This window comes from Rhea americana, unplaced genomic scaffold, assembly GCF_003343005.1.
Source record: "Rhea americana isolate MKP2758 unplaced genomic scaffold, rheAme1 scaffold_201, whole genome shotgun sequence".
NCBI classification, from domain to species: Eukaryota; Metazoa; Chordata; class Aves; order Rheiformes; family Rheidae; genus Rhea; species Rhea americana.
Window position 1 is genome coordinate 147176 of NW_028186162.1, and position 22283 is coordinate 169458.

Sequence of the window (22283 nt, forward strand, 5' to 3'; positions counted from 1 at the left end):
ATATACCAGAGGTCACGTTTCATTTTTTTAAAAGAGGTCTTCTTTTAATATGATCTTTATACAATTAAAATGTTTTAAATAGAACAGTACATATATGTATGTTTGAAGAGACATAGTTTAAAGAGATGAAATGTAAATTAAATAAGCTTTTAATAACATATTTAACATTGCTTTACACACTTATCCAGTACCAAAAATACAAATGATGCTTCATGAAAGAGCTAACAGATATTCTCTATTAATCCAATTTGAAAAGTAAACAGGAAAACACAGCAATATGGGATCCTTCTTATTTTGCAAAATTGTTTTAGTTCTTTATGTATGGCTGAAAAATAATCCATATTCAAATCTGATTGTCTATTTGCACATTTTGTAATGTTTTAATCAACAAATGACTTTCTACGTGATATCAAAAAAATTCTCAAGACGACCTCAAGAGTGAAGCTAATCCATTACAAATTTTAGCATGAGTTTTATATAAGAGTTCATTATAAATGGAATCTTCATATGAGAATTAAAATATTGAGAAGACCGGTATTGCAGTATATAAAAATGGAAGAAAAGCATACAGAATTACCTGAACTCTTCCTGCTCACAAAAGAATAAAAAAATAAAAGTCCCAGTCCTGAATCAGAGGAATAAAAAATAAAAGTCCCAGTCTTGAATCATTCAAAGGGCTTGAGTAGTCCCTGGAGCAGCATGCAGAACCCAGCAGTCTTTCCCTTCAACAGTGGAAACCTAACCTGGCACAAGACAGGGATTCTAGATTCTTTGCAAGCAAGAACAGCAGGACCAGAAATATGGACCTCAGAAAAATCCATAGAAAGTATGCAATTTGGTGTTTGGGAATAGCGGGACAGCAGCATATATAGGACAACCAAAGCCAAGGCAACAAAACAATCCTGTTTTAGATAAGCAAATGATGATTATTTACCTGACTTAGGCTAGTCTTAAGGTAAAAAGTGGGCTTTCTACTATGCTAGGCAAATTCTTGAATCAATGTCACATGAGTGCTTCTTATGATACATCGTTTGCCAACTGAATTCTAACACTAGATCAAGATTTTCATTTATGAAGTCCTAAAAGGTTGAGGTGCAAGAGCAAGCTGTAGCTAATTGAAGCATAAGAGTGGTCTATATCTAATGCAATATGAAAGCTGCACTTAAACAAGATATTTCAATTTCTGGAGGACAGAAACGCTGGCCTTTCAGAGAACAGGCCGGAGCAGTTGTGAGGAAGACCTGCAGTTTCCACAAAGATGTTGTTCGTATTTTATCACCAATATTCAGTCAAAAATTAAAATATATCTATATGCTAACGACAAGTTTGATTGACCTATAATTCAAGCCTACATATTCATTACCAAATGTTGTATGCCCAAATGTTACGTAAAACACTAACTTCAAAAGACAAAGCTAAAATATTCTATTTTAAGTGATTAGCTAAAATACATTCATAGAAATTGGATGGTATTTGTCCAAAAAAGCAATCACTATACTAATAAACATTCCAATAACATTCCAAAATAAAAAAGCTAATAATAAAAAATAAAAAGTTGATAAAATATATAGAGTTAAAAATAATTGGCAAGACACTGCTATTCTAGACTTCATAGCTAGCTTACAGAAATCTAAGTAACCTAATAAGAGAGTATCAATCATCATTTAACAGTATCTTTTAAAAGTAAATCTCAAACAAGACAGCCCAGCACAAATACATACCCCGGTACCCAGGTAAGTAAGGCACTTTTTCGTGCAGACAGAAAAATGTCTTTAAAAAAATAAAAGCAATATTGATCTTAAATAAGTTCTACAGAACATGTTATGGAACGCTCCTGTTTACTTATTTTGGAGTTTTTTCCATTCGTGTTTTACAAACAAGCATTCTGATATACAAGGACATCACTATCAACACTCCACTAAAATGAAGATTTTTCACTTAGGCTATGCAATATCTCCATCTGAGCTCAGACCAAGTAGCACAATTAAAATGCTGAATGRTATCTAAGCTCTAAAATTATATGATAATGACACAAATACGCTTCTGTTCTTCCAGTCACAAAAGTTTAAAAATGATAATCTAATTACAATGCAAGGCAGACTGACTTTCTTAAAACAAAAAATTCTTCACAGAAGTTTCCTGAGCAGGAAGACAGTTCAGTAACAAAATGTTACATTGTGTTAAACCAACCAATGATTTGGAAGCCTGTAGCTACCGTTTGGTTTTCAAATCTGCTTTCAATGAAATGTATTTGTACGCTAATCTCAAAGTCAGTTTGGCTGTGTCTGATTACAGCATAAAACTAGATACATACGATAAGAAAAAAGTTTACTTAAATTGCTATATATAATTTTTTACAGTGATTAAGTAATCATTTCCAGAATCTGCTGAGTTTTCAGCCATATTTAATATGAAAATATAAGTTGTAGCTTTAACATTCCTTTAAAAATGTTCTGTTTCGGTGTCTTTCAATGCTTGAATAAAATTCTATTTCTAAAAATGATGTGATTTCTTTTTTAAACAACAACAGTTATGGATCCACCAGAAAATCACCACAGCTTTCACGTCTATTTTATATCTTATTAAAACACAGGTTATGTGAAATTAGGAAAAACACCTCACAGTGACATTCCACCCCAACATTGTTTATGCGTGACCATCAGTCACTTTCTTACCATCACAGAGTAAATTAGAAGATAGGTAACTATCACTGGAGAAAGGGAGCAATGTATAATTAAGACATTTAAGAGGTAGATGAAGTATGTGAAAAAAGCTGAATCTCAACAGTGCCACCTACAGTAAGGAATACTTAAAAAAAAAATGATTACAAAATTAATAAAATTTTAATAATTAATAAAATAAAAAGAAATCAATCTTATCAAATAACTGATATCTAAGAGAATTTTATATACTACCTTGAGTTTTATATATTTCAAAATTACTCAATGCCTAAGATGAAAGCCTCTCACATCTGAATAAACATGCCATCATTTTTCCTAAATTCAGGCCTCCACTAAATACAAAACAAAGTAATATTTCTGAGGTTCCAATTGTTCATTTGGCTTTTTTTTTTTTTTTTTTTTTTTNTAAAGAAAAACAGGGAAAAAGAGCTATAAGTCATATGGTAACAGAAAGAAAATAGCTGAACTCTTACCTTGCATTCTACTACACTCTGATCCGATTCACATGTAACATAGATTTCATCAACTGCCCGTCTAAGATTGTCAAAAAGAAATGCCCAGTATCGAGCTCGAAGATCAACTTTTCGAGGCTGCCTTGTTTTTGTTGGGCTTTTGTCAAAGTTTTTATCTCCAGCTGCTGCTGATGTTAATTTACAATCTATGGTAGCACTCTGAAGCAACAAGACAACAGAAAATGGAAATCAACAAACAGAAGTGCAGTAAGAGGTTGGGCTTCTGTGCAACACACTTTTTTTCAACATATTTAAACATTTTTAAAACAAAACATTTTTCACTGAAGACTACATCATCCTATTGACTTGAGTTTTTAAAAACACACTTTCTTACCTTAAACAAGTTGGGCAGATTTGAAGAAGTAATTTCCGTTTCCTGGACATTTATAACCCCATACTTACACTGCAAAACCAGCACAAGATATTCTGCCTTTGGAAGGTTATCTTTTCCAATTACATATTCCACATTACTTGTTCTGACAAGTATGTACATCCAGAGATGAAACTAATGTTTTACTAATAATCACACTAGCAATATTCAGGCATAGTTAAATGCTCTTACCAAGACATTACATACAACTTYGTCATTTTAAAACTCTTATTCTAATATATGAGCATCAGTGTCAGCAAAATGCTGATGTGGTTAGCCCTTTGATTGATGTTTTATTGCTCCACAGAACAGAGGATGCCAGCAAATGCTAAATTAGTGACAAAAGGAAGCTTTCACACTTCGAAAGACTACTGCAGATTTCCACTCACATTGTTAACATTGCAAGCTCTACTCCACCCAATGAAAGTGCTATGCCACTGAATGAAGTTTCTCCTATGTATGCAAAGTCTGAAATTGTCCTTGTTTTGTTCTGACTAACTTGCAACTTAACAGCATTAACTGTAACAAACTTGGTGTTTCATTTTCAATGCTGATATGCAGACTAACCAATTTAGTACTTCTCTTCTACACAGAAGCAGAGGACCACCTATATGCTAAATCTGATGGGAGCAGAGGGAGAACATTCAACTGTCTTCATGAACGCTGGCTTAGAGACAAATCATTTCACACCTGCTTGGAAGTATTGTTCAGGGCACTGCAGTGTTATGCATCTTGTGACCTTGTGTGTTCAGCACAGTCTGGAGATCGTTCTTCCTTGATASATCTGTACAGTCAGTTATCCACACAGGATATCCCAAAGGACTCTGAAACATGCCTATTTGGCTGAAAATGCCAAATAAGAACTTGGCCCAAGGGCACTGAGGTTATCATATTTGAAATTCTCTCCCACAGAAAAAAAAAGAAAAAAAAAAGAAAAAAAAAAAGAGAGAAAAATCCTGCTACCACGCCAGCCTTCTACAAGCTTCTGCGCTCCATACAAGCCAGGTGAAGAAGCACCTCCAGTGAACTCGCTGGAGGTGAATTCCCAACTGTGTGCAGTTTCGTTATGTAGGTATTAATTACATGCCACTACAGAATGAGGTTTCTTTTGTGGGGGAAAATATCTAAATAAAATTAGAATGTCAGGGCAAATTTAACTCCTATTTAACATTTGTAAAAATAAACTGCAACTGAAATCCTAGAGAAATCTTTCCAGTATTAAATGAATTATAATTAACAACAAAACAAACAAATTCAGCTCTGCCATATCTGAAATCTAACCAATGTAATGTCACTCTAGTTTCTATACATGAAACACGTGAAATTCCTTAAAGCAATTATAATTAATAGAAGCTATTTAGCCATGCTAAAAGATATAGAAAAAGTTAGAGTATTATACAGAAAGAAGAAGGCATCTCTTTTTAAATCCTTATCAAAAAGTTAACTGTAAAATTGTTCTACTAGAACACGGGGATGCAGCAGTCATGGTGCTGAATAAAAGATAATAGCGAGTAAAGAAGTATCACACTGAGTGCTGTCCAAGAGAAACTAAAAGGATCTTATGGTAGATGATAATGACAAAAATCTCTGAAGAACATCCTATCTCTCTTTACTGTTGAACAGCACCCGCCTTAAAATAACTTTCACGTCAAAAAGCCAAGCATCCAGAGGCTATGAAAAATAAAGGCTGGGAAACGCTATAAAAGCTATCAAAAGGAATGTATCAAAGTTGAACTTTAACACAGATAACCTAAATGCTGGCATCTTAAAAAAATTCTGATTACTTGACTTTGAAATTTCTATTCTTTAAAAAGATAATGTATGCACACTTCGACACATACATCATTCAGCCAACAATGAATTAATGCAAAATATTTTCATGTTGTAAATTTTATGTTGTAACCAAAATAAAAAATGAGCAGAGATACCTGTTTTGCAGTCTTGTGTGTTCCTTGAGTCACCCTCTTTGTTCTTCCACCAGTTTGCCATTTTGATTTTCCTGGGGGAGAAGTAACTGATTTAATCAACAATAACAATTTTGATTAGATACAGCATTCTAAAATGCACATATCAATCTTGCAATGTACTGATAAGACTGCAGCATATGGGATAATGGGCTCAATTAATAAAGAGATTCATAAAGCTATATACTCCAAATATATATTCATCAGTCAGAATGAGGATGATGCTAAAAGGCACATAAATAGTTAAGTAGTACAAACTAAGGCATAAATGACATTTTTTCCCAACAGGGATAACCTGTCTTTTAAGTGCTTAGTGACTCTGAAAGTCATATTATTACTTTCAAGACATCAAAAACAGTATCAGTTTTCTATATAAACACTCATTTAAGAATAGACATTATTTTAATCATATTTTGTTTTAATTCAGTAATGATATCTATCTTCCTTAGAAAAAACAAACGTAATCATTTAGTTAAGTTTTCTTGAATTGTTCAAACAACCCGAACAGTAGAATTACATATTTTCTTCCGAGAAAGATTGTGAGGTATGTGGGGAGGAAGGTGGAGAGAACTTAAGACTGGATTTAATTCACTTAATTTTAGGTACTGAAAGCAAGAAAAAACTGTTTCCAGAGTGCGTGTCAGTTCACCTAATATCTGAGATGCCCTCTCAAAGTACTTGTCTCTCCCTGCTGGTTATGTGAAACAACTACAGCAACTACGCTTCCAAGGCTGGTTTAAATGCCTACAGTCAGAAAGAATGATTTCAAGTCTCAGAGCTGAGACAGTGACAATTTTTTTAACTGATTAGGAGTTATCTTTGCAAGGCTCTAAATTTGTGTCAACCTACATATACCTGACACATTTGCATTTAATCCTCAGGATTTGCTCTGGGGTAATTTCTAAGGAGTTTTATTTTATTTTTTTTTTTTTAAGATTTATTCCTCCTTAGTATCTAACTTGCAAAACATAAGAATCACAGAATCCAATTTCCAAAAATATACATAAGTAAGACAAAATATTAACTATGGCAAGAGTACTCTCTGGCACAGATCTACAACTATGTAGAAGTTTCAAGATTATTTAGCTGGGTGAAGCCAAGCAAATAAATGCATTAATTGAATGCAGTTACTTCCTAGACCATGGAAATCATTCTTGAATTTCAGAATTGTCCAGTTGAGTTTTTAACAGTTCCTACGCCAAATTCCCTAATGTAGTCCAGCTGTTTTACATTGCTCTGGTTATGTAAAGCAGCTGTAAATCTGTCTTAATCAAGCAGTTTTACAGCTGGCTTGCATCACTGACTATTCCAGGGAACAAGGCCTTTAATTTTAAGACAAATTAAAAATTATTTGCTTGATAATTCATTTTAAGGGCTACATTAGCCAAAACAACAGGTACAAATTAATATATTGAATTCAGTTTAGCAGTATTCAGAAAAAAAATAGATTTGGCTACTACATGTATTAAACTTCTTATTCACTAAAAAGCTTAAACTGTGGATCAGTCGTATGTCAGAATTAAAATAATTGAAATAATCCAACCACCAAAGTCTTTCTTGTGATATGATTTGCCTTCTGAAAAGGCAAGACATTACATGCTATGGCATAGAGAACTTGCACAGTGAAAAGGCTTACAAATTAACACGGGTATGTCAGAACTAAAAAATGACAGAGGGATGAATAAATAAAATTGCAGTCTCTTYAGATTCTACAAGAAATAAAAAGACAATCTGTCATCTAAGAACAGAAAAATGTCTGAGCAAGTCACTTGTAAAGATAAAAGTAAGTTTTCAGGCACTTTCTATATAAGGCAGATACTCAGAGAGCACAAAACTTATGTAAACACTGGGTTTTGCAAACTTAAAAGCAAATCATAGAATCACAGAATTGGTAAGGCTGAAAGGGACCTCTGGAGATCACCTAGTCCAACCCTCAAATGAGTGGCCCATACAGGGATCGAACCCACTACCTTGGTATTATTAGCACCACGCTCTAACCAACTGAGCTAAACCTAACTGCAAATAATTTGTCAAGGACTAATTTTTCTTAAACAATCTCTTCAGTGTATAGACCAAAAAGATTTCTTTCATCTGAAGCCATACTTCGTAGCTTTATTATTCTTTTTCTTCTAATAAATGTTTCTGGTTATTAGAGGATGATTTCCTTTCTGCTTTTGTCTTATTCATAAATAGTGACAGCAAAGAGCCCTGTTCAACAATTATGTGCATGTTCAGTGGCTACTGGTATGTAACTATACAATACTACATGGTTGAGATGGATGCGAACTTAATGACCTATGAAGAGTGTAGACTACTAAGCATCTACTAAATTTTAAGGAAAGAACAATAGTGACCAAAGAGGATAATATAATGAGCTATTAAGCTGACAACACGAAATATATAAAGTAGCAAAGTTCTGCAACATTCAGGGAGCTACAGACATATTTTATGCCCTTAATTCCTTTTTCTTTTTTTTTTCTTTTTTTTTCTGTTAATGGAAACACAGGGTTTGTGTTATGAAGACTTTTTGTCATAAAAAGGTGAAGTGCTAATATCTCCCCCCAAAAACACTGATAGATTATGTTCAAAAGCAATCCTTTACACTAACAATCTCAAGAATTAGCACGCATTGTTTCTTGAATGTCTTTTTTTCAAGACAATTCTACTGATGTGGRAATGTAACTCTGGCAATAATGGGAATTGCCTTTCAATTTAGTACTTAACAGCAGCATTCATCTCTATTCTCACTATGGCTCCAGCTGCATAGGTTGTTTCATTGCCTTTGGTACTGCTTATCATCACGTGTTAAGCAAAAAATGATAACAGTTTTCTTTTCATCTGTTTGAAAGAATCTGAGCATACAACCAGGTAGGCATTCATTTTCTCCTTTTATATTCTTATAAAGAGTGTGAGAAACCTACTATGTCACCTCTTTTCTTCCACATATATGTAATATCTCTAAGGAAGAAAGTCTACATTATAGTGCCATTACTACATATAACAAGTTTGTTTTCCGAAAATCTATCTTACCAGCCTCAGGTGGTGCACTTGTCCATCCTAAGAAACAGCTTAGCAAAAATGTGGGTTGGATAAAACCTAACTGCTTGAAGCTCATTTCAAATAAGACAGAGGTGTTCGCCTGAAGGGAACTGTGATTATTTCTGAAGCCCTAATTGAGGAAGTATAATGCCTAATCTTATTTAAACCAGCTGCTTTAAAAAGCTCATATAGCTGTAGTATATACAATGTTTCTAATTGTACAATGCTAAAGAACTATAGAAATAGATGTAGTATATACAATGTTTCTAATTGTACAATGCTAAAGAACTAGAGAAATGACTGCTTTCAAGCACAGATATGAACCATAATTCTCCATGTTTTTCTACCTCTAGATTGAATTACAGCAGTATATTTTACATGGAATTACTTCTACAAATCACTGTCACTGTCTCATCCAGAACATAATGGCCCTGTATTCCACTATAGCACTACACTGGATTCCCATTCATTAGGGTGAAATTCAAGGTTTGAAACTTATAAACTTTGAATACCTTTCCCATCATGTTATATTCTGCCAGTTACAATTAGTTCTAATGTTGCCAGGACGCACACAAGATGTTTTCAGTCAAGGYTCCTCAACTTCTTTACTTGGTCAAAGACAGCCAAGTCTTACGGTTTTCATCACATACTGCAAAGCCTATTTACTCCATCGGGCCCTTGCTAAGGGACTGGATTAGTGTGCAGGCTCTTCAGGGTATGACAGGTACCTTTCAACCAATAAAGTATGTTTTCTTACCCTGAAATGCTTAATCTGCAAACTAATTCTTTATGGTGAGAGGCCAAACGATTTCAAACAAATAGGAAATACGAAGAGAATAGTTATGAATACAGGATTTTCCAATTTTTATGACATATCTCTAACTTACAAAGCCTATTAGCCCTTAAATGGGAAGAGTCAAGCCTCTGGGATATTTTAACTGTAACTGATACTGTAGCTTAGATTTTGTAGTAACATTTGTGTGTAGGCCATATTTACGTATAGTACCTCAAATTAAGTAAATACATATTAATGAATCCTGCAAAGAAACACTCCCACTGCAACAAACTTTTTTTAAATCAGCCAGTACCTCTTCTAAATCATCGCCACCATCGTCTGAAACTGATTTTTCATGTCATTGATCTATTCTTGTAAGTGGAATTTCAGATCTGACATAACAGGGTGCACACAGTTCCAAAATGCATAACAAAAGAGCTATATGCTGTTCCAGGAATCCCTCTGCTTTTTAAGGAAATACTTTGTTACTGACAAAAATTATATCTCCCTCAAGGAATTACAAAATTTTGGTTGCATTTTTTTCATTATTGCTCTTTTATCCATGCCCTCTATATAATCTGCACAAGTCTCTCAGAGAGAAAGTTAAATGGTAAGAACAGAGGCATGTAATTTTTAAAGGAATGGATTAATTTCTTTAGTACATGGATTCTTGCTTTTTCTAATATTTTAACTTATCAACTCTATGTAACAGCACTAGCAACAGCAAATGTCCATACTCTCACCGTTTCTCTAGAAGAAAAGACTTTCAGAATGAATAATAGAACATAATATAAAATATTAAATCACATACTGTTTCTGCCAATGCAATACTTCTGAATAAATGTTATGAGCAAAAGAAAGACCAGAAGGACAAATTCTGCTTTGTATGAGAGAGTTGCTGGATAGGCTGAGGCAACCTGAACCTTTGGCCTGATTTACACAGGCCCCTGAACGAGTTAGAACTGTCCTAATTTATAATATTGCTTTATCATTCCTCAGGGACAAAATACATATTGAAAGATCAGCACAAAATGAATCAGAGCTCACTGACACAACATATATACCCTCTGTGCCAAGAGGGGGGTCAAGTGATAAAGGATGTGGCTCTGCCAGACTCTCATTAGCCACAAGTTCTTTTTTTCACAGAGAAAATTTCTACCAGACAAGTATCATCAGATTCTTCATACTGTGCAAAAAGGCAAAGCCTATGATTTAATGAGAAAACTTTGGGGGAAAAGAATGCAAAAAAAGCTTTAAACATTCAGTGATGCTAAGAGTACTAAAACAAGCAAATGAATACAGCTGCTTGGGTTTTAATTATAACTCTGCCATAGTGGCAAAGTAAATAAAATAACTATTCAAGTGCCACCACTTACAAGGCTAAAAATTTACATTCATTCTTCATATTAAGAAAGAAAATGTTACACTTAGATCAAACATTCATCTACCACTGTAGATCTGCAATAGTCCACTCATTTTGACTGAAAGTTTCCAGAAGAATATCATAGCAAAGTAGAACTAACAGTAACAAACTCTTAAAGAGAAACTGAACCAACTTTCAAGTAGCTCAAAAATACTATTAGAAATACATTCCATGTTCCTTTTACATATATTTGTTCATATTCCTACTCATATTCCTSAAAGGTGCAAGTCAAACTCCGTATTTTAGGCCCCAATTCTACTCTGCTTAAGTGATATCTATGACTAGTCCGTTAATATCAATGATCTACTAACAAATTTTAGAACATGCAGGCAATTACAAGACTAGCAAGTAGATAAATGCATCTTCTGAAGACAGAGTTAAATGAAGCTGCTGTAACAACAGAAAATTAGCCTACCTAAAAATCCACATAGTCATGATAACAAACAGAGCAGCTGCATGCTGTAGTACCTGTTGTTCTGCTGACTGGTTAGTGCTTATTAAAAATTCYACTACACAAAAGGTCTGTGGTTACACGCTTTAGAAAGGAAGTTGAAAGCACTAGGACAGCTAGGAGGGTGCTGAAGTAAGAGTCATAACCAGAAACCAAAGCTTGAAAATTTGGACACTTGCGACTAGGTTGAGGGCTTTTATTTGATAAACAAAAGATACCTATCATTCTGCTTGTCTGTGTTCAGAGATGCAACTAAGCATTCTGAACTGAATGCARTTTTATTGGTGAAACCTATATGAGCGTCCACGCACAAACACTGAAATAGATTTTTATCCACTTTGTTATAGCCTGTGTCTTTAGACTCTTCAGGTTAAAAAAAAAAAAGGAGGGGGTGGATCTCGGCCAATCCTGTTTCATTTTTCTCTCGCTTCTGCAACCTTCTTCAGTCTATTTCARACAAAACTGATATCAAAAAAACTCCAGATTTTTATGTATGCTAGTCCTTCAGAGCAAAAAATCAAACTCTATTGGGTTAACTAGATTCATCCTGATTCTTCTTGATGTTGTTTTTTTCAGGAACTCTTCTGTGAACTCATTCTTTCATGTTCACAGGACTAACATTAGAAAAAGAAAATCTGCAAATACAGCTTAGCATGCCAGAGACAGTCCAAGCTTTTCTTCAGTAGACAGAAGGTTAACTACCTTGTAATGTAGGTATAACTGTACATAAAAATATCTTCTCCACAGACAGAATCACAGAATAGTTGATGTTTGAAGGCACTTCTGGAAATTGCCTTAGTCCAACTCCCCAGTCAAAGTAGAGTCAACTAGAGCAGGTTGCCCAGGACTGTATTCAGTCAGGTTTTGAGTCTCTCCAAGGACAGAAAATCCAAACTTCTCCGGGCAACTTGTTGTAGTATAAAAGAACTTTAAACACTCCTGTCTAGGTCTCAAAGGCAGCAGCACCTCCACACAGGCATGTGAGCTACAGAAATACTTAAGGTGAGGTCCTCAAGAGCAACAATCTGATGTCTGGAACAACTTGAGAAGTATAACAACTCTAATTCCTGACCGCATAAATCATCAGGCCACAGGAGAATATTACAGCAGTCACAAGACTGTTCTGAGGATTCAYCTCCATTAGGGAAAGTTGTCCCCACACATTCCCTTTAAAAAATTCTTCACAGCTGTCTACCACAGACGCAAGTGATTCTAAAAAAAAATTTCAAATTTCTTTGTGTTACAGCACAGACAGCAATTTGTTGGATTGCTCTAAGCTGTCCCTAAAAATCTGAAACTCCAACTTATGAGAGACTGCTTGTTAACACCCTTTTCCAATTCCAATATTTTAAGATAACATTATTAAACAAGTATCTTGATAATATCAGCAAAAGAGGGTAGTCTTAGATGTTCTTTACACAAAAAGATGAAAACAACTTTAAATCTGTCACTGTATATGTTTTACAAAGTTATTTTTGAATGACAGTGCACTCATTTTGAAAAAAAAGGAAAAATAATATGACACTAAACATAACCATTTAATTTTTTAATGCAGAAATCATATGTCAGCAGTATTCTTCCATGCTAGAAACTCCAGTGGACAAAGAAATCGGAGGGGAAAAAGTTGGGGAAAAACAGCCGAACACCTACCATCATCATCTTTGTTTTCCAATGGGACACTCCACGCAATTAGGTTCCTTGCCGTACGTCCCTCTTCTGCAACTATTTTCCTCACTTTGTCATGACTATTAGAGCGCTGGAAAGAAGCCTAAAAACAAGAAATACAAAGAGGAGAAATACATAGTTTACATTTATATACACATATTTATTTATATGCGCACACACATATGAAAGAAAGGTTTCAGTATACTAATTCCATCCAATATATGGCTAAACTAGTCAAAGCATGGATGCCTGGGTAATGTATTTTCACCAGCTAGCAGTAACAGGTGTACCTATTCATTTTGACAATTAATTGTTTTCCTGTGTGATTAGCAGACAGATTCATCAAAACGATCTGAATTGCTACCCAGCCCTCTGTACAGCTATGTCCACATCAGACATCTTTTACCTCAATTTAACTGACTGTCAGTGCTGCACCACAGTAGACTTTACARATGTTTTAGTTACCTTCAGTTAATTAAAATCAATTAATCAAGATAAAAGCTACAGGATACCAAAATACATGTGTTAGCTGACTGAAGAAAGCCTGGAGAAAGGCACAGGTTTATCAAAACCATCCRAAATGAGAAAAAGCTCAGCTCTTTCACTGAGAATATAGAAAGTAATTCCTGGCAACCATTACTACCAGAAAGCTGCAAGTGTTAAAGATAGAACAACAGGTGCTGAGAATGAACTTCGTTTACCTAACAAATGTATTTCTTTGCATGTGCAAAATATATCATTACAAGATCTTTGAAAGCATACATATTAAGAAATAATTTTATCAGCTGACAGACGTCGATTAGATAAAATCTTGCTTCTTCACCACAAAACAATTTGAAACAAAGCCAAGCTCTATACAGTAATGCTAAGGCTATGTATTGTGATGGTGCCAAACTGCTGACCAAACTATCTTTGGACAGTGAGAAACTTAACAACCAAGAAGTTAAGTGAATCTAAACATTATTTTAAAGCATTAACAGACTGATTTTCTATAGCAAGATGCATTCTTTCCCCCTTTTTGTTCTTACTATTGTATTAAATCTGTAACCACTTTGTGTTCAAGTACCAGCACATCTTCAGAAAGTAAATACATTAAAAATGAATAGAACAAATCAGTGATTTTTATCAGGGTGGTAAGAAACAAAACAAAAATGAAAAACTGCTTGTATTTGAATGTTCATGTAATAATATTTAATCTAAATTTATCTCATCCAGATGTCCTCAATTGCTTATTTCAAAGCCTCAGTGTGCCATCTAGTGCTCTAGAGAGAACTACCTAGACATATTATCATTTCAAAAAAAAMCCCCTCCAACTAAAGCACATTAACCAATACGATCTATTTTAAAGTGATTCTAGCCTATCCTTATTCTATATAATTGTCCATTCTGTTGAACCAAATTTTTTACTGTCTTTTTACTTAACAGTAAACATTTTTCATCATGAATCTAAGAGCTAATGAAGTTTCACAAATGTCACATAACCAATTTTAAATCAGTTTAAGCTACTGTATAAACCCCCATGTAAATACTTATGGTAGCTGACTTCAGGATGGAGTCAAATCTCATTTAACTTAATTGTCTCTAAAATGGCATAAACCAAAGTAAGACTGTTCAGATTGCATTTTGCACTGATTTATCCTAAAATCTTAAAAAAATATATAAAAATAAACAAAAAATAATACTCACCTTAGCTGGAAATAAGATTCTTTTACTGCACTCCCTTGCCAAAAATGGGGTAAGTAAATAAAACCTTTCCTGACAAATATTTACTGGGTCTTTTAAAACCTCCAAGAATAGAATGTGTTCACCCCGCACAATCTATGTAATGTTTAACTACGCCTTTCCTACAATACAAGCCCACTCATTCCTGCCATACAAAGCAGACTTGGAGACTATTTGAATTTTATTTTATTTTCCTCCATCTTTATGCTGCTATATTCTGTCCATCCTCTATCATTCTTCCCATTTTCCATGCTTACTATCCCTATTCCTTTAAGCTTTTCTCTCATATTTTCCAGATCTCAGATTTCAAGTTTTCTTGGAGCACTTAGGGTTTTCTCTTCTAGATTGTCTCCAACTGATTCATATTCTTCTTGAAATACAGTGTCCAAAAGCAAATATTGCACCTTAATGAAGGCTTTCTGAGAGCTAAATGCCATGGATGGATTATTCACATCTTGCACATGATACTCCTGTATAAACAACCTGAAAGGATAAATGCTCTTTTGCCATATGATATTGTTTTGTCATGACTTATTATATAATCAYTTATACTGTATATGCCATGATACATTACATATAAATTAGCATGACTTACACAATCACAGAATTAAAAAAATTAGGTCTTCTAGTTCAACTCCCTTCTCCCCAGTCAAATTAAAGCCAACTCCTTTTCCTAATACGTAAGTAGAACGTCCCTTGTTGCATTTACGACTCTCTATAGTCCTAAGATTSCTTTCTGCACAACTGTGGCCAAGGCAGTTGCTCTTTGTCCTTTTATCCACAGCTCATTACTACCATGTAAGCATAAAACTTTGCATTAGTCCATACTAAGTAGAAATTTTTTTTAATAAGCCATTTTCTCCCATTTGTCCAGGTTATTTTAAGGTTAAACTTTAGCTAGCACTTGCAATCTGTATGCACATGCAAAGCATATGCATACATATGCTTGACCAGAATCTAAAACAATACTATAGAAACATATCCTAGAGAAAATTTCTGAACAAAAGTTTYAAATCTGAAATGCAGCCCAATTAAAATGAGATTTGAACTGAACATTATTTCTTTCCTTTAAAATATTATCGAAAGCAAACATTCATTATTGCAATACTCCCTTTAGTTGCATAACAAACCTCTAACGCAGGTATCTAAAGTCATTATTTCACAATACCAAGTTTTTGGCAACTTTTCTATTTTAAGACAATTCTGTCCTTTTCTTCCCACTACTCACACCACAATCCATCACAAACATGCCAGCTTAAAATGCTGGAGGTGAGGAGGAAGGTATATGCCAAGAACAYGATTAGAGAACTAATCCAGATTTCGAAAGTCTTCAGGGCTACTACAGGACTGGTGGAAATGTTTTAACGGGATTAATTCCCTTATCTGGATTACAATCTAAATTCTCGTGGAATGTGGAAAGAAGTGAATGGTGGAAGGTAAGCAAAAGTATCTTAACATCACATTTCCAAGTACTTTGTATCCTGAAACAAGAGCCTGACCCAAAATTTGAGAGTCTGTAAATTGGATGTCAATCAAACAAACAAACAAACAAACAAAAAAAAGAAAGAAAGAAAGAAAGAAAGAAACCCCTAAAGGAGTTCTCAAAAGAATAGTTAGCATTAATGAAGTGTGCAGCCACCAAAGAAAAGCAGAGAAGTGTGAAACCATTGTGCAAAGGCCATAACAGGTATGAAGATTGCCTTTTTATTTGACAGGAGCTAGAATACCCTTTTTCATATAGTGAAATGATTCTGATATATAGGTTTCTACAAGCTTTTTCAACCTAAACTCCTTCAGTTTGCTACTTAAGTAGATATCTTCTTCTTCAAACTGCCAGAGATATAATCATTCCTTAGGTAAGAAGAGCTACTGCCAAATTGTTATTAATGTTATTAATACTAGGAAGACCAAGTCCCATGTACCAAAAAAGTGTACCTGTATTCCTAACTTCTCATATTCCGACATCCTTATTTTCATCCTACTAAAGTTTCAAATTTCATAGCATTTGCAGTGACCARTTATGTGGTCACCACTACATTAACCACAAACCACCCTCACTTGAGATTACTGCTCTGGAGTATTTCTTCCTCCAGATCACTGATAAGTGAAAATTTCTGTACAACTTAAAAAAAATAGTATTTTCTTAAGAATTTCAAGTACAACAAAAAAAAACTTAGAATTATAAACAGCAGTGTTTCTATTTATACTTGCCTGGCAAATAGGATACTCTTAAAAAAAAACCCTCATCATCTGGACACCAACATTTGCAAGGATTAATCCAGATTTTCTATTAAAAATGCCACTTTTAACATTCTCTCAAGACAACATAACAATGATATATGCATATGCATACACTGAAGAAAATTTGTCTTGGAACGTTTCTGTAACACTTATATTACTATGTAAAACTTGAATTCTTACTCCTGCTTGACAAGCATATTTTTTGTTTTAAAAATTTCTTGATAGAAATTCTCAACTCCATCAGGGAAAAGCCTCCCTTTTTCACAATATGAAAAGCACAAAATAGCAATACACACCCTAAAACGACAAATGACGAGCTGAATGCTAACAAATGATTCATAAAGAACCGGATGATATTAAAAGAAAAATAATTTCCCCACATAGGTATTTGTATAGGTAAATTGTTTAAAATTTGCTCAAACCCATCCCCAGAGCAGTTGTTGTAAGCGGTCTGCTCTTCTACTATTTTTTAATTAAACTTGGACCACAAAGTTTCTAAGTGCAATCTTTCAATGTTACTGAAAGTATTTTCTAATAGAAATAAAGGAATACATTCATGAGCTAATTAAATTGTGTACAGAGTGCTAAATTGTTCAGCACCAGTTTTTCAGAGATCATTCAAGCATGATCGATGCCAAGGCAAATGTCTGTTTAAGTAATTAGTTTTTACTGAAACAAAGACCTACTTAACAATACCTTACAATTTTGCAAGTTCCACTCAGTACTGAAAATGCTGGCACTTACAACCCACGTTTAATTTATACAACAGAATTCTTCAGACTTCTACATAGACTTCTATACTACAAAACAAATAATTATCTAAGTAGTGATTAAAAAGCCACATCCTTACAGAAATTCAGACATATTCTGGTATGTTTAGAGACTCTTCAGAACTTTATTCCCATATAATTATACTTTTAAAAACCTCTCAAAGAATATTTGAYTTTAAAAAATGAAAACAGATAAATATCAGGCCATTCTAAATGTAGCATCTTTGGTGCATCTGTGATCTAGTCTTCTGTTTCCATGACTTGTAAAGCGTAACACAAACTAYTTTTTAAAAGACGTTTTCTTCGTTCAGCACATAGAATTAACAATGTTCTTTACTACGCTGTTATTTAGTTTTTCTTTTGATCCTCTGAGAAGACTTTTAAGTGGTGTTCTCAATGTAACACCAGTTTATGTTAAGATGATGATCTTTACACGACTTCAAGGTGATTGGTTTTGCTCCCACACTTTACAGAATGACCAAAAATGTCAAAATTTTCAACTTATTTCAAGCCTACCTGATAGTGACAGGAAACATGTCACTGTCACAGAAGCTCTTCAACTCTAAATGTAYGAAATACCAAGCAATACATAAATTATGAGCACCAATTCTACTGCAGCACCCCAGGCCCTTGTTCAGCTTTGTGCTGTTCCACCTTGCCACACTGTGCTCTTCCCTCTGCCATTCCTCATGCCGTGTTGCTCACCATCCTCCCCAAAGCATGAAGATGACACCCTCACGGCTTTTCCTCTTCAGCCAGGCAGAGAGAAAAGGGTCAGTCTTTCCTAGTTTTATGAATGAATATCAGAGTTTCTAGCAATACAACGGATGAAGTACTGGGAGAGACTTCCTAGGGCCCAGCGAGTTTCCATTAGAGGACACGATCCCAATAGTCTCTCTGAACTCTAATCAACAAATCTCCAATCCAGAAATTCATCATCAGTTCCTTACTTTTTATTAATTCCCTTCAAAAACTTCCCCGGAAGTGATTCTCTCCACCAAGAAAKGCAGTAACTGTATTAAAGCTTTATTGATCCTGTTCCCAACAGTAGGCCCAGGAAAGCACTAGAGAGGTGTGAACCTACTTCKGCCCCTTCAGGAATTAGGTATGCTGTATTGTACTCTTCTACAATTCGTATAACCAATAACTGGCTCTTGAACACAAAAAATTCTAACAATGAAGGAATTCAACATCATTTTTTAAAAACTAAAGGTTCACAGACCATCTGCTTCAAGACTGCATACTGTATAATATATACATAAAGACATGACTAGTTCCTGTAAGAAAAAAGTATTATGCTTCATGAAAATGCATGTTTTTACAGCAGTACAATTATTAAAATAATTAAAGTATTTGAATCACCTTTAACAGGTCTTTATCATCATAAAAAATTAAAAATCATAGAATCAGTAAGGTTGGAAGGGACTTCTGGAGATCATCTAGTCCAACCCCCCCTGCTCAGTAGGGTCACCTAGAGCATGTTAGACAGGGTTGTGTCCAGACAGGCCTTGAAGACCTCCAGAGAAGGAGGCTCCACAACCTCTCTGGGCAACCTGCTCCAGTGCTCCGTCACTCTCACAGTGAAGAAATTCCCYYTCACRTTCAGRYRGAACTTCCTGTGCTTCAGTTTCTGCCCGTTGCCTCTTGTCCTGTCACATGGGACAACTGAAAAGAGCTTGTCCTCATCCCCCTGACACCCTCCCTTCAGGGACTTGTACACATTGATCAGATCCYCCCTCAGTCTTCTCTTCCCCAGGCTGAAGAGGCCCAGCTCTCGCAGCCGTTCCTCGTAGGGCAGGTGCTCCAGTCTCCTGATCATCTTCGTAGCCCTGCGCTGGACTCTCTCCAGTAGCTCCATGTCTCTCTTGTACTGGGGAGCCCAGAACTGGWCACAGKACTCRAGATGAGGCCTCCCCAGGGCTGAGGAGAGGGGCAGCATCACCTCCCTTGACCTGCTGGCAACAGTCTTCCAAATGCAACCCAGGAGACCGTTGGCCTTCTTGGCCACAAGGACACATCGCTGGCTCACGGTCAACCTGTCATCCACCAGCACTCTCAGGTCCTTCTCYGCAGAGCTGCTCTCCAGAAGGTCAGCCCACAGCTTGTACTGGTGCCTACGGTTATTTATCCCTAGGTGCAGGACTCTGCACTTGCCCYTGTTGAACCTCAGGAGGTTCCTCTCCACCCAGCTCTTCAACCTGTCCAGGTCTCTCTGAAGRGCAGCACAGCCCTCTGGTGTGTCAGCCACTCCTCCCAGCTTGGTATCATCAGCAAACTTGCTGAGGAGGCACTCTGTCCCCTCCTCCAGGTCAYTGATGAAGAAGTTGAGCAGGATGGGACCCAGTACTGAGCCCCGGGGGACGCCACTAGCCACAGGCCTCCAACTAGACTCCAGGCCACCGGTGACGACCCTCTGAGCTCTGCCTTTCAGCCAGTTCTCAATCCACCTCACTGTCCACTTGTCCAACCCACACTTCCTGAGCTTGTCTAGGAGGATGTTATGGGAGACAGTGTCAATAGCCTTGCTGAATTCAAGGAACACAACGTCCACTGCTCTCCCCTCATCTACCCAGCCAGTCATTCCATCATAGAGGGCTATCAGATTGGTCAAGCAGGATTTCCCCTTGGTGAATCCATGCTGACTACTCCTGACCACCTTCTCCTCCRTATGCTTGGAGATGACATCCAGAATGAGCTGTTCCATCACCTTTCCAGGGATGGAGGTGAGGCTTACTGGCCTATAGTTGCCTGGGTCCTCCTTCTGGCCCTTTTTGAAGGCTGGAGTGACATTGGCTTTCTTCCAGTCCTCAGGCACCTCTCCAGTTCTCCGTGACTTTTCAAAGATGATGGAGAGCAGCCTGGCAACAACATCTGCCAGCTCCCTCAGTACCCGTGGCTGCATCCCACCTGGGCCCATGGATTTGTGGATGTCTAGCCTGCCCAGAAGGTCTCTAATCCTRTCCTCCTCAACCAAAGGAAAGTCTTCCCTTCTCCAGATAGCATCTGAAAGTAATTCAGAAGTCAAACCTCACCTAACCAAGCACTACACATTTTACAGTAACAGAGAGCAAAATAGTAGGTTTTATTGCAGCAGAAAAATCCTAATATAATGTCACAATAGCTGAATGACTTACCATCATGTTATAGTCTTCCTCCACATCAACAGACTCACTTATTACATTTTTGACTGACCCCATTGAGTTCTCATACCTGCATCAAAATAAATGCAACTAGTCAATTTTACTTAAATCACTTCTAAAATTTATTTTAACTTCTAAGCAACATTACTTTAACTTTTAAGCAACATTAATGACAAGTTGGTCATTAATAAGGAAAGAAAAATTAATAGGGACATACTGAAAAATCTGTATCAGATAATTGGCAATAAAGCAAAAATAGACAAAAAACTTCTGTTTTCTTAAAAAAAAAAAGGAGATGAAAAGAAAAAGTGGCATTCCCTGTTCAAATCAACTCTGAAAAAGTAAATATTTGCATCCAGTATTGAACTACAGAACCATTGCCACAAATACAGAAGTGCAAATCTGGGGCTAACCATTTATAGGTTTACCGAGTATTTTCAGAACTGTTATAACAATACTAACATAAAATTAAACTCCTGGCTTCACAGTTGTAATAAGTTCCTACTGGCTATTGGTTAGAGCGCAAAGAACTCCTGTAACAGTTCTTACATCTTCTGAAGAATTAGATATGAAACGTAAGTTAGAGACAGGTCTAAACTCTGAAATCACACAGCAGAACAAGATTAACTTTGCGTTATATCTACAGAGGGATTATGCTAGTCTTTATCATTAATGCTGTCCCCTTGCTCTCATATTACATCTTCCACTCCTATACATTGCCTATTTTCCTAACAGTAAATAATCAAAACGTATGTAAACAATCATACGGTTGTTAGATTTGTTTCCTTTTTATTTGTTTGTATTAATGCTACCTCCTGAGTTTAGGAAAACACTGAAATATTTTGCAGCTGCCTGAAGTTGAACTTTTGAAAAAGAAGTGTAATTGTACTTCAGCACTACCTAAGACATGAGATAGGCCCGGCATGCAGAGGAGCCTTCAAACACTTAGCTAAATTAGAAAACTGTGGTTTTGCCCACAAAACTTTTACTTGATTGTAATCACAGTATAATAAAAGCCCATCAAATTGAGGGGAAAAAATAGATGAGGGCCAAAATATTTTCACAGTACTGTAAGCTATTTGGAAAATAGCTAGACAAAATAATCTATAATTTAGAGAAACATGTCAGGAAGGTAAATCCTATCAGTGAGTCCGTGGCAAGACCGTATTGCGCTGTCTGCTACTGCGCCCATAGCTTGCTTTCTGACTGCAAAGGCCCGAAGAGTGCTATGAGCCTCAGAAGCACAACCACTCGCACCGCTGGCAGCGGTGCTTCAGAGACCCCAGCCAGGTTCCTCCCTCGCACGCCTGGAACTCTCACGCCAGGGGAAAGGCCGAAGCGACGGCCGGCGTGGGCAGCGGGGCCTATTCCACACAGGGAGCCCCGGGCCACGGCGAGGCCCCTCACCCGGCCCGGCAGCAAGCGCTTCCCGTTGCCTGTGGCAACCGGCCCCCCGCCGCCACCCCGGCCCGCCCCGCCTCCCCCGGGGGAACGCGCAGCGACAGCGCCGCAGCCCGCCGGGGCGCAGGG

The 22283-nt window shown here is 36.3% G+C and overlaps 1 protein-coding gene and 1 long non-coding RNA gene across 4 annotated transcripts in view; one reads left to right on the top strand and one right to left on the bottom strand.

Moving 5' to 3' along the window:
- The window catches only part of LOC146596380 (uncharacterized), a 32477-nt gene extending 28131 nt beyond the window's left edge, over positions 1–4346 (top strand). The window contains exon 3 of the long non-coding RNA XR_014895743.1: positions 4157–4346. This is a non-coding gene — a long non-coding RNA (uncharacterized LOC146596380). The remainder of the gene's footprint in view (positions 1–4156) is intronic.
- Positions 1–20817, bottom strand: part of SCAPER (S-phase cyclin A associated protein in the ER) — a 167643-nt gene extending 146826 nt beyond the window's left edge. For all 3 annotated transcript variants that reach the window (XM_085303941.1, XM_085303939.1, XM_085303940.1), the window contains exons 1-4: positions 20748–20817; positions 12866–12983; positions 5492–5562; positions 3155–3352 (exon numbers count right to left, since the gene is read on the bottom strand). In XM_085303941.1, the coding sequence (XP_085160067.1) occupies positions 3155–3352; positions 5492–5562; positions 12866–12983; positions 20748–20810 (450 nt within the window). In that variant the 5' untranslated portion in view covers positions 20811–20817. The remainder of the gene's footprint in view (positions 1–3154; positions 3353–5491; positions 5563–12865; positions 12984–20747) is intronic.
- Between the last annotated feature and the right edge of the window lie 1466 nt (positions 20818–22283).